General features: G+C 42.6%; 1 protein-coding gene across 1 annotated transcript in view; it reads left to right on the top strand.

Moving 5' to 3' along the window:
• RNF121 (ring finger protein 121) overlaps window positions 1-12,485 on the top strand; it is a 125,117-nt gene that overhangs the window by 22,822 nt on the left and 89,810 nt on the right. The window contains exon 2 of the mRNA XM_069203740.1: window positions 9,964-10,001. Within this exon, the coding sequence (XP_069059841.1) occupies window positions 9,964-10,001 (38 nt within the window). The remainder of the gene's footprint in view (window positions 1-9,963; window positions 10,002-12,485) is intronic.

Consider the following 12,485-nt stretch of genomic DNA (forward strand, 5'->3'; position numbering starts at 1 on the left):
AACTTGTATTTTTGATACCCCACAAAGATTCCTCCGTGCAGTAAAGCCCATCCTGGGTGTTTCATCAGGCTGGACCATTGGCCTATTTATTTTTTTTGTCCCTCACACAATCTACCCCCTTTCAGATCTTAGCAGGTGCAGAGGCCTCCCACACCACACATGGCTTCCCCCAGGCACTGCCTCCATAATCTATCCTCCAGTCTCCTCAGTTTATCTGCTGGGTGACGCTGGATATGAGGTCAGAGAAGAGAGCGCCTACAAGGGTCTTGTTCAGGAGCAAAATATCCAGGAGACCCACCCCTCAATTTATGAGTGCCAGCCTGCCCAGTCAATAAGTCCGAAACCACCTTGTCGTGGGTACAGGCACCACCTTGTTTTCTTCGGCTGTCCTCCACACCATGTTCCTTTCCCATGTCGAATTGCTGCTTGAAGTGTTTGAGGGCCAATGAATATCTCCTTGCGCTGTCTGGTCTTTCCTCTGTCATGCAACACCTTCAGAATGCCATTCAGCTGATGAATCTGTGCTTTCTGGGGTGGCACGCAAAGAGGCTTGGAATGACTGTGCTATGTTATGCCCAGCTGGCCAACGACCCTGCCAAGGAGGTAATGCCACTCCCTCTGCAGAGAGTCTCTAAATGTAGGGCTTATTTTTGGATTATCTGGATAGTAAAAATGGATTTCTTGTTTTCCGTCTTCCCCACCACCTACATCATGCAGACCTCTTAGCCAGCTGGAGATACAGAATGTTCTAAAGAAAATTAAAACACTTAAATTCACTATTGTGAGCTCATGGAGAATATCTCTCATTCAAAAGAATATCTTTTGACATGCTGGTAGTTGGCAATACTTCCAGATAATTGGACAGAATATTGTTTATTGTAGTTTAAACAGTTATTTTCATGACCTACACAAACCACAGACTGTTGATTCAATGAAATGCAAAGTAAGTTTGGATTGAATTCTAACCATGAAAGCATATTTCACATGCAAATCAGTAACTGAATACACAAAATAAAATGGGCTCAGACACTCCATTAGTTTGCAGTTTAAGGAACGAGCTAAGAGGATCACACCACATTGATTGTTCCATGGGATAGGTTGTGGTATATTTGATTCACTTTCCTTGTTCTTCTGAGACTAACCAGAGGGTCATGCATCCTAGAGCTGTACTGTGCTGTAGTGACACGGGTGCTATCCCAAATGGCTTTCTCGCGGTATCATGAGTGCCAGGGCTACAGTAGCAGCATCTGACACAAGCACCAACAGGAAGGCACACAAGTGAGCGAGCGTGTAGTAGTGGGGGCAGTAGTTTCAGTGCTGTCCTGTTCCCTTTGAGAGGGTCATCTCTGAACCCCAGATGAAGAATTCCGCATTGCCTTCTGGAAGACAGCAGTCCTATCGGGTGCTTTGCTACAAGGCAGCAGAACAAGTAAGTGTTGCAGGAGGAGATAAATAGAGGTTAGCACTATGAAGGGGTAGAAGAGATGATGTCCTGAAATCTAGTTTCTTAAACTGTCCTCAATCCTGTTAAGTCTCCCTTCTAGCACTGCACAATCCCTCCCATGCTCAATGTGGCACCTCCCACAGCCTAACTGTATATATCTCCATGACCCAGAAAATCTCCCACATCCAAAACTGACAGTCACAGTGAAATCCAAAGGCACTCTCACCTGTAGCTGAACCCGGGGTCCAAATAACAACAAATATATTGGGATGTCTCTTATGATGGCATCCTGCAGTAGAATGATCATGTTGGCAGCCTTTTGAGTCAAGGACTAAGAACTTATTCAAGCCCAGTAAGCATAGACAGCAGAACACACCAGGACCATCAACGATCCCAAAGGATCATTCAAACTTGACATTGCATGCTGTTGCCAAAAGCAAATGCAAATCTAAATTAAAGAAAACGTGGGCACAATCCTACTGGCAGTTCGACATTAAGTCGAATACCACCAAATGCACGTTTTCATTAATGCTGGAAGACTTTCTTTACTGGAAATGTGGGTTCTTCAAGCCTCAATGACTACATACCCACCCTGGGTCACTGGGTGGAGCTCTTAGTGTGCTCCTTGAGTCAGAGCCCCAGGTTTCAGCAATTGTGCAGGCAGCCCATTTTCAACTTGTTTATTGTAGTCTTACGTTTCCTAATGGGGTGTTCAACTTAAATGCGTTTTTGTCCTCTGGATTGAAATTTGGGACTGCCGAGATTTATATCTCCCACATAACGTTATCATTAGTTTGCAAATGATGAAAAACGTGAGTCCTAGATTATTGACTTGGATGAGAAAATGTTGCTACTTTCTGCCTGAGTGGTGCTCCTGCCATTGGCCATCATTGAAGCAAAGAGAGGAGCTTAAATCTCTGTATTTTGCACCGAGCCATCAGTGCCTCAGGACCTGTGCTCCTTAGAAGCAACTTCCAAAAATAATTGCTCTGGTGCACACTCCAATCTGCATTGACTCTTTCAGCCTTTCCTTCTTTGTTCCTTTGTAACTATGTTTGTTGAGCCTTTTACATCCATGCTCCTTAAATCTCAAATCTTCACCACTGGGTCTAGACCTCAATATGAGCACTTAAATGTCACTATTAAAGACCTGGCTGTTTAAAGCTCACTGATATGGACTCTCTGTCTACATCACTTGTCTATATTGGTGAACAAGCACTTTATAAATGCTAAATAACAGAATAACAGGATTTCCATTGAGAAGTTGTTACTCCTGTTTGGTTTGGATTGGAATTCCTGTGTCTGATCATATCCAGGACAGGGAGGGAAGTAATGAAACAATCGCTGAGTAATTAATCCATTCTACTAAAGGATTCGCTTAATACAGTTAAAAAAGTATTAGGCTCCTTGTTTTTAGTAGAACTATGATTTTCTTCTAAGACTACTAGTGCTAGAAAACGTACAGACTCTGTCCGAACTGATGAAAATCCTGTCTCTTTGACTCATTGGCTTTGTTAAACGTGTAATTGCCCAGCCAGGATGTGGCCTAGCTAAAATCATCATGCGATTAATCACCCCTCTTGCCGAATGCACTCCAGATCAGATATGCCATTGGCCTTTTCTCTATTCTCAATTTAACACAGAGTGGGCGAAAAGAATGTAGTTCAAATTCGTGTCGAAATTCATAAACAGCAACGTTGTTAATTTGCCAGGCAACAACTTTTCATTTAATATTCTCATTTGAAGAAAACTAACGTGTGTTCTGGTATGTCTAGTCTGATTTGAAGAGACTGTACACCACCTGGGGTTCACTTTCTAGGTTGCAGCCCCTAAAGTCTAGCCGAAAGAAATAGCAGACCTGAAAGAATGAATAGTTTCTTACGACTTGTCATCTTACACCATCTGAAACAGAACATTCAAGATCTCCGCCTCCGGCGATGTGACCGAATCGCAGTCCTTTTCCAAAATCCTGCTACCCCATGTTACTCAACATAAACTATAGCACTTAATACCCTGTGGGATTCAAGACTCCTGAATGAGGAACAAGGTTTGCAATGAGAGTCGCAGAATAAGTCATTTCCCATTGGATCCCACCTACTAATGGCCTTAAACCACGTTCTGGTGTCTGTATCCCCGTTAGTTCAGACGGATGTAAAGATTCTAGGGATGAAGGATAGAATCCCAAGGATACTTTAGGAGATCTGGAAACCACATTGATGATTGGTGAATGCTTCCATCAGAGTGGGAGAGACAGTCTTTCTCCGAGTTTGTAAATGATTCTTCAGATCATTTGACTGGGAAAACAAATAAATGTGTCCTTTGCTCGAGACTTATATTGAAATCTGGTTAATTGGAGCAAGGTGAAAAATGACCACACTTGACATCAAGCAGTGGATGATTGTCCAGGCCAAACAAAGTTGCTGACATTTTAGCATTTGGAATTCGGTCAGTTTTTACAAACCACCAATCCAACAGCTGCTCTGTAGTTCGAGAGAGAGAGAGAGAGAGGAAGGTCCTGAGACAGAGAGATTGAGATTGATTCTTGGTCACCCAGGTAATTTATGTAACATACTGCCACATAGTGTGCTTATGAAGTGGAGTGCAACATTGTACTCTTGATTTCATGTAATCCAGTTTGAAGTTTCAGAAAAAGAAACTTATCAAACCTCCATTTGCCTCCCTTTGAGCTTTTTTCATTTTTTGCCCCTTTGCCTGACCTGCTAGCAGTTCTTCGTTTTTTAAAATAATTTGGGTCCAGGTTCTTAGCAAATATTGTTTTACACCCCAGTTTACCAGAGGTCATTAATCTCTTATAAAGTCATAACTAGAAATCTTTGCCAGTATTATGTGCACAGAGCTTTGTTTCATGTATAACACCAACCTTCCATCACCCAATTCATTTCCCAGTGGATGTAAGATTTCAAAATTTTACCGTTCTCTTCAAACACAAAGGTATCCGAGCTTCAAATACATCAAGCATTTCTTCATGTTTTGTGATCTGGAAATCATTAAAAGAATTCAGTAGCAGTAGAGGGTGTTTGGAATAACATTTTGATTGGGCTAAACACTGTGATTTGGATATCAAATTGACCAAAGTGTTGTTAATTTCCAGTTCAGGTCCTCAGAAGTAACGGTTAAAGCCTGGTTTTCTTGAGGATAAAACATTTACTAAGAAGTAGTCCCTAGACCCAAGTATGTTAGAGGCAAACAAGACGTGTGCAACAATTTTCGGACTAAATTAAAAAAACAAAATATATTTTTTCTGCTATTATTATTTTAAACTTTTGCCTAGGGAAGTCCTGCATGGTCACTTTGATCACTTTGTTCTTGAGGATAGTGTCTTGTGTAATTCTATGAAAGGGTATACATTCTGCTTTAAAGTTGGCACTCTAGCAGCCTCTGAACAAATTGCCCTGCCTTTGAGTTACCTAATTCCCTCATCTTTGGCTCTGCTCTCAGGCCGATGAATCTCTGCTACGTCACCAAAAAACATCACTTGACAAGTGACAAATCTTTGGGCCCATCCTGCTGCTACTATTGGATCCAGAAACTTGTCTTTGTTCACCTTCCAAGACCCGTCTCTTACCTTTTTGTACTTTTATTTGCATCCTTTGGCACAAATTTTAACATTTGAATTCGACCCAGGGTGGCTGTTTGCCATCAGTATGTAGTATGGCGCATTCAGGTGTCTGCAGGTTTCTATCCTCGTTTTTCAAGGGTTTTCTGAGCCTTGAGCATATGTATTTTGCAACCATGGGTTTGAGGTATCCTCTCACAACCTAGACTGTCTGAAATCATAGAACTTCAGTTTATCCTTTTTCAGAATTAACATGAAAGATGTTTTAAGGTTTGAAAAATTGGTGGTACAGTATGCCAAATGTGTTGTTTTAGAGGGCAGTGATTTACAGTGACAATTTGAGAAGGCCTAAAACAGTCATTGGGGTACCCATATATAGATATGTGGGCTATATCAAAATAGTGCTGCACCATGATGGGGAGATTGCGACTGATCCCTTGGGAAGATATCCTAAGATGTAGTTGCCATGAGTTAGTATTTTACACATGGCACATCCTTTGCTACTGCATGGCATCTCATCAGAGCCCCCTGAACTGGAGAAGAGCTGGTAATTGGCAAATAAGTCTGAAGCCTCAAAGCCCACTTGGAAAGCTCTGTATCCTTAATGCACTGAGTAGACATGTTGCAGGGGTGTGAAAGGGCCTTCTTAATGGAGTACATAAGTGAAAATCCTGAGTGGACGCTGTTACTGAGGTTTTTGGTATACACTTTATTGCAGTTCTGCTTACCCAAGAATACAATGCCCACATAACTTGGTATCCTTGGAATACACTTACATTTAATGACTATTTCTCACCCTTGGAGGAGAGTGGCCTGATTTGTCCTGCTAAGATACTTGTCAAGACTGGGCTATTGGACTTTGGGCTTGTTGGATGGCTTGTACTTCACTTTTGTGGGCAGCGGAGTGTTTGAAGCGTTATTCTTCCCGTTGGCTGCAAAATTTGCAGTACAGTTTCTGTTAACATCTGAGCAGACACATAAATACATTGAGCACTGAATTAAGATGTTTATGACACAGCACAAAAACTGACATCTTAAGTAGATGCTAGTGTGACTGAGTGAGGATCACGAGACACTTGGACAGAGCGATAAGCTGGGTTCATATGAATGCGCTCTGGGGCATGTTGATAGACAGTCGGGTTTTTTGAAGAGTACATACGCAGTGTGACATTCCTGGAGCACAAACACAGCCAATGTGGAGAGAGACAGGTTCACAGACAATGAAGATATCTCACACTGCCATGGATATTCTAGGACTCTAGCACCCCCAAATAACTGACAGTCTCTAAAACACAATTGTGCGCAGGGGATTCATGGGTTGTGGTGATCAAGCTAAAAGGTGTTCTGCATTTCTTATTGCCCTTGTATTCGTTTAATGCTGTTTAGGAAAGTAACACAATTTGTTGGCACTATCCTGTGTAAAAGTAGACAAACAGTTACATGATTAGCCCTATATCTGCGAGGTGTATCATTGACCCAACATTTGTAGGTAGTTTTGCTACATAAGATAGCACTGTGAAGCAACTGGTTTCTGTAGGAAGCTGGCCTGGTGAGTGGTGAGTACCTATGGTGTTATCACCTTATACCAGGTCCAGGTATCCCCTCTCAGTGAAGTGTAGGCAGTGTCTAGGAAGACAGGGCTTTCTAGAGGTAGCTGTGGATGAGCAGCCAAGACTTATCCAGGAGACATGCAAAGCTTATACAATACCACTGTAGTCACACTTACACACATGAACAACCCACACAGTCTTCCAAACAAAATGGCACTTTATTATAGTAACACAAATACTAAAATACTTTATAGGCAACACCCAACTGGAGGTAAGTAAACACACTAATATATACACATTAGAAATTATTAAATAGCATAGAACGCAAAAGGCATTGTTAAAAGCAATAGCAAATAGTAAGGGCCCTAGGGGACGACCAAACCATATATTTAAAAAAAAGTGGAATGTGAAAGGAAGTCCCCCACGCTAGGAAGTGGAATCCGTAGCGGGGAGCTGGAGAACTAGGTGAGCACCAGAGTGACCCCCAGCGACTAGGAGAGCAGAGGTAAGCACCTGGTTTTCCCCAAAACCAACAGGAGGACTTTGGAAAAGGATTGTACAAGACCCAGACAAGACTGGAAAAACCCAAAGGTGGATCCTGACATGAGAGGTCCTGCAAAGGAAGGGGACCAAGTCCAGTTTATGATGGAGTGTCTGGTTGTGGCAGGAGCCACTACCCACCCTTCTGTGGATGCAGGACCAGATCGACTGTGGACGAAGAAGGTCAGCAGTGCAGCACAGGAGCAGAAGAGGAGTTCCAGAAGTGATGCAAGTGATGTCCCACGTCGGCGGTCGTGATGCAGTCGGTCAGTGGTGCTGGAATACCACTAACAAGCCTTAGCAAATGCAAGAGCCGGAGAAGAAGGTTTTGCAAGGCAGAAGAAGACCAGCAAGGGCCAGGGGACTCGACCCAAGGAGGGGAGTCCTGGGAGACCCTCAGCAGCTGGAAGAGTCCCAGGAAGTGGAGGCAGCCCTCACAGGCGACCCACGGGCAGCAGCCACAGGAGTTGCATTCAGGCCGACTCAGCACACCTGAAGAGGTGTCACACGTTGCATGAGTTGCAGGCAGGTGACTGTGAATTGCAGGATGAAGTGCTGGGGGCCAGGGCTAAATGGAGCCTGAAGATCCCTTGGAGGAGGAACGAACAAGCCTTGGTAGCTGCAAGAGTCACTACAAACTGGAATGGCATGGGCAGCAAAAAAACGATGGATTTAGGCCCAGATCACTGTACTGGGGGTGAATGTTTGACAATGTTCAGCATTCCGTCCATCACTTGTTGTTTTTGCTTTGTTGCCGTAAGTGGGAAGGGTATGCCCAGATGTGGGTCCCGTGCTTCCCATGCCACTGGATTCAAGCTAGCCTGGCTGATGAGGGGTGAAACCCCGAAACCGGTCCCAGGATGCTTGTTTCCAGTCCAAGGAAGACCTGGCCTAGCAGTTCGGGTTGGACTGTTCCCATGGGGAACAGGGTCAAGACTGATTTGCATATGGCTGGGTCCAAACTGGAATGGCATGGGCAGCAAAAAAACGATGGATTTAGGCCCAGATCACTGTACTGGGGGTGAATGTTTGACAATGTTCAGCATTCTGTCCATCACTTGTTGTTTTTGCTTTGTCGCAAGACTCACTGTGCACAGGGGTACTGCCCTGCAGGGTGAGGCATGGGCTTACTGTCTCCCAAGTTGGACAGCTGGTAGAGAGGAGCAAGTGGACCCCTCCAGACCACCACCTGCGATGCAGGATCCACGCAGCACCGCAGGAGAGAAGATTCACGCAGCCGGTCATCGTTGCAGTTGGTGCCTTCGGATGCAGGGGATTGACTCCTTCACTCCAAGGGAGATTAATTTTTACTTCTTATGCAGGCTGAGGACTTGTTGCCCTCAGAGGACGCACAGCTGAGGAAATGTTGCAGGTACTGGAAGGAGCTGGAGAAACCATGTTGCAGAGCGGAGTAGTCTCTGAAGCTGCAGAATGTCGGTTTGGGTGGGGATGGGGGGTCCACTTGCAGTCTCAGTGGCCAGAAGATGAAGTAAATGATGCGGAGGAGTCCTGCTGGAGTCTTGCACATCGAATCTGAGGACCCACCCAAGAGGGAGACCCTAAATAGCCCATGAATGGGGATTGGTCAACTAGCAGGGTGACCACTTATCAGGAAGGGGCTGTGACGTCCCCTACCTGACCTGGCCACTCAGATGCTCCCAGGGGCCTCTGCCATGCTGGATTCAAGATGGCAGAATCAAGTGGCCAACTGGAGGAGCTCTGGGCACCACCCATGGGGTGGTTAAATGACAGGGGAGTGGTCACTCCCCTTTCTTTTGTCCAGTTTTGTGCCAAAGCAGGGACTGAGGGTCCCTGGACTGGTGCAAACAGGTTTATGCAAAGAGGGCACCAAATGTCTACAGGAGCGTTTCTGATATGTAGAAACAAGGGCAGTGGTACTACTGTAGGCAAGAAGTGGTAGGTAACTTGGAAATGTGAATCTGGATTGTGCAGAAGACCGGGTGGGCAGATACGGTGACACCTGACAAAAAAGTATTTGGGTGGTGCGATAACATGAAATACAACATAAATACATTGAAGAAAAGGAGGGTTAAGTTACAGAATAAGTAGGGGAACCCCCCCAAACTGTGAAGAGTTGCAAACTCTGGATAGGAGAGTGGCAAGGGCATTAAATGGTGAGCTTCCAAAACTAAATTGCCCTACAGTTTCTTCCTAGTCCCCTGGTCTGGTTTTTTGGAACATTCTATTTTTATTTATAGACACATTAGTTTTGATGGTAACTTTCTGGGGCTTATTACTAATTTGGTTGCGGACTCTTGAAATCATTTAAAGGGTGGAGTCACTTCAGTGTCTGGGCATTAGCAGTAATGTAGAGCATAACATTCAGACACGTTATTGGGCCCAAACTTAAGGTCTGTAACCCATTTTAAGTTGAATCTTTGCAACAAATACATGATACGGGTGACTGTACCATTTTTGTCCGACCATATGGCAACCTGAAAAATAAGATTGGAACAGAGTACCCACAATTGTTATGGTTTTGGTACAAGCCTACGTAAAGTAGAGTAGATGTAGAATGTTTGGGACAACACTGCAGGTCTCCTATTGGGCAAAAGTGAACATGCACCTTTGATCAGAATAACCTCCTTTTTGTATATTGTATATGTGTATGTATATATATATATATATATATCTGTGAGAATTCTATTTGCTTTATGTACTATAAATGGTACATATATAATATATATACATAATAATGTATATATATTATATATGTACCATTTATAGTACATAAAGCAAATAGAATTCTCACAGATATATATATATATATATATATTCTGTGTTGTTTCTCCCAGTGGTGTGTCTTCATCACTTTCTTTCTCCCTCCTCAGGTGGATTTGTCCAAATTGTCCCCAGAAGAGCGATGGAGGTAAGTCACTTTGCTTTGTCAGTGTCCCAGTTTCTTTTGGGCAACGTCTCATAATGCTTTACTGCAATGCTTTTGTTGTGTGCGTGTGTGTGTAAATCTCTTATATCAAGATTTGGTGATTGGCAGTACAAATGCTTTTGAAATGCACAAACACAGCTATTCCTCACTGGGGTTTCACGTAACTGAACTATACCCGGACTCTCATTTGCTGACATTCACTCACATTCTATTTTACAGAGCTGTTTGCCAATTAGGCCCACAGTGCATCACATGTGTTTCTCCTGAACTGCCTGAATATTAGAAAAAAATATGTATTTCTGAAATTGCAAAATCTTTTTAATGCAGCTTAGAAGACAACTTGAATATCCTAATGGTAAAAAGTGAATGCCTGATTAGTCATATCGGATGTCATGCAATCAATCTGACATTGTAAGGCTTTAAATACACGCTTTACCTGAGCTGCAAAATATAATATATTATTTCTAAGTAGAAACCCCATTCAGTACCATTACTTCACCGCCACCATGCATTTTAATCATTCCCCAGAGTATAATTTCATGCATTTCCTAATAGTAGGTAATAGTTGCCTACTCAAAACATGTGGGTGTCTTTTGTTTAATTGTATTCTCTCAGCAGTGCCAATTCTGGATCCCCAAAAATTGATTGTCCTGAATTTCTGTAAATGTAGTACTCCAGAGGATTTCCTAAATCTCAGAAGACTGACTTCATTTTATCCTTTGCTAAGTATCACATTGTGAACCTAGATTTATCAATACTAGAATTTGTGCCCCATTGCAGAAAGCTTTTCCCCGCCAGTTTCTAGATCCATCCTCTTGTATTCATAAAACTATTCATCCATTTTTGGTGTGGAAAATCCACAGTCGTATACAAGGGCTATTTTGCACTCGACCCACTCTTCGTCCGTGCATTCTTCCTGATCTCGACAGGAAGTCTGCTTTTACACAATTTCCTGGTATATATTTAACTTTGGTTGTGAAATCCTGCATCCTCATGGATAATCTTACAATTCAGGTCATGGCAAACCATAAAATGTTTTACTCACACAAAATAAATTAAGTGTTCCAATGCCCACACACAGATACGTGTCCTTATCTGTTGAAGTCTGGGTGTTTTTCCTCAGTAGGCACCAAATAATGTGATCCTAATCCTATGATTAAAAACTTTGCTAGAAAAACAGACATCTGAACATTCAGAAAGGGAGTCACCAGTAGGTAGTTACAGTTAGGACCTAGTTTCCATAGGAAAAGCAATCTTTAGCTTTGCTATATCATTGGCACCGTTTGACGAATCTTCATAACATTTTCCAAAAAAGTGTCCTCTAGGGTCTTGTTGTACAATCGGGGTCTCCAACGAGTAGATCGTGAGCTACTAGTAGCTCTCAGGCTATTAATAGATAGCTCTCCAGTGTGCAGCCCAGCCTACAAAAACTGAAAAGTTTATACTTAAAACAAACACGTAAACCTGTCTGATGTGGTCAGTATTAAAATGCAAATAATATTTGTTGCTCTGAATTTCATCAACATAAGGAGTATTTACTGCAAAAAAGGTTGGTGACCCCTGTAGAACATGGAAAGTTTCAAGGTGATCCGTCAAGTGGGGCAGAGAAAAAGGGGGGTGGGGTAAAAAAAACAAGTGTGTTTCCCGTGTTAATTCCCATAGGGATTTTAGACATGACTGTAGCCCAAACCACTGGACAGTATTGCACCAAATTGGTAGAAAGGTAGCTCTTGGCCCAGAAAGCGCGATTTATTTGGTGTAAAACCGTTGAGTAGTTTTTGAGATATTTAAAGAGAACCAAATTTGTATATCTGGGCGGAGCCTAATCACAGATCACATTGTGAGATCTGATTGGCTGTAAGCACTTCAGCCAAAAAGTGCTGGATGCCCTCTTAGGACTAATATACATGATAGCACCAATTGAAATGCATTGTAGTGAATGGCAGGTTTTGAGGGTCACAAAAAGAAGAGTGTATAAAGGGTGATAAATTTTATTTACAGTATAAATCATTTGTTGCAAAGGTGATTTTACCTTGTTAAAAAGCCTGAATAATGTTTGAGAACTGTTTTCTCATGGTTTTCCCATAGAGGTTATGGAAGGTGCTCCAGAAGCTAAAATGAGAGCATATTTTCTGTAAATTCATACTATCTTTCTCAGCCATATGAGACTAAAGTTTGACATTTTCAGTAAAACATGTACTTCCAAAAGGAACAGCCAGTTAGTTGTTTCCCTTGTATTCTACTGCAGCCTTCCAGAGTGTTCTAAAGAACAACTAGAGCCCTAACAGTCTTACTTATGACAAAAGTGTGGCACACCGGAAGCCATCTTGATTGAATCAAACTGGTAAAATTTAAAGCATTTCATTTAGAAAGGAACAAAATGAGGGGTTTGATTTTGTCATAAAAGGGCATGTTTTAAGTGAGTTTTCAAATATCTTCCTCTTCTATTCCATTAAATCATTCTGA

This window comes from Pleurodeles waltl, chromosome 8, assembly GCF_031143425.1.
Source record: "Pleurodeles waltl isolate 20211129_DDA chromosome 8, aPleWal1.hap1.20221129, whole genome shotgun sequence".
NCBI lineage: Eukaryota > Metazoa > Chordata > Amphibia > Caudata > Salamandridae > Pleurodeles > Pleurodeles waltl.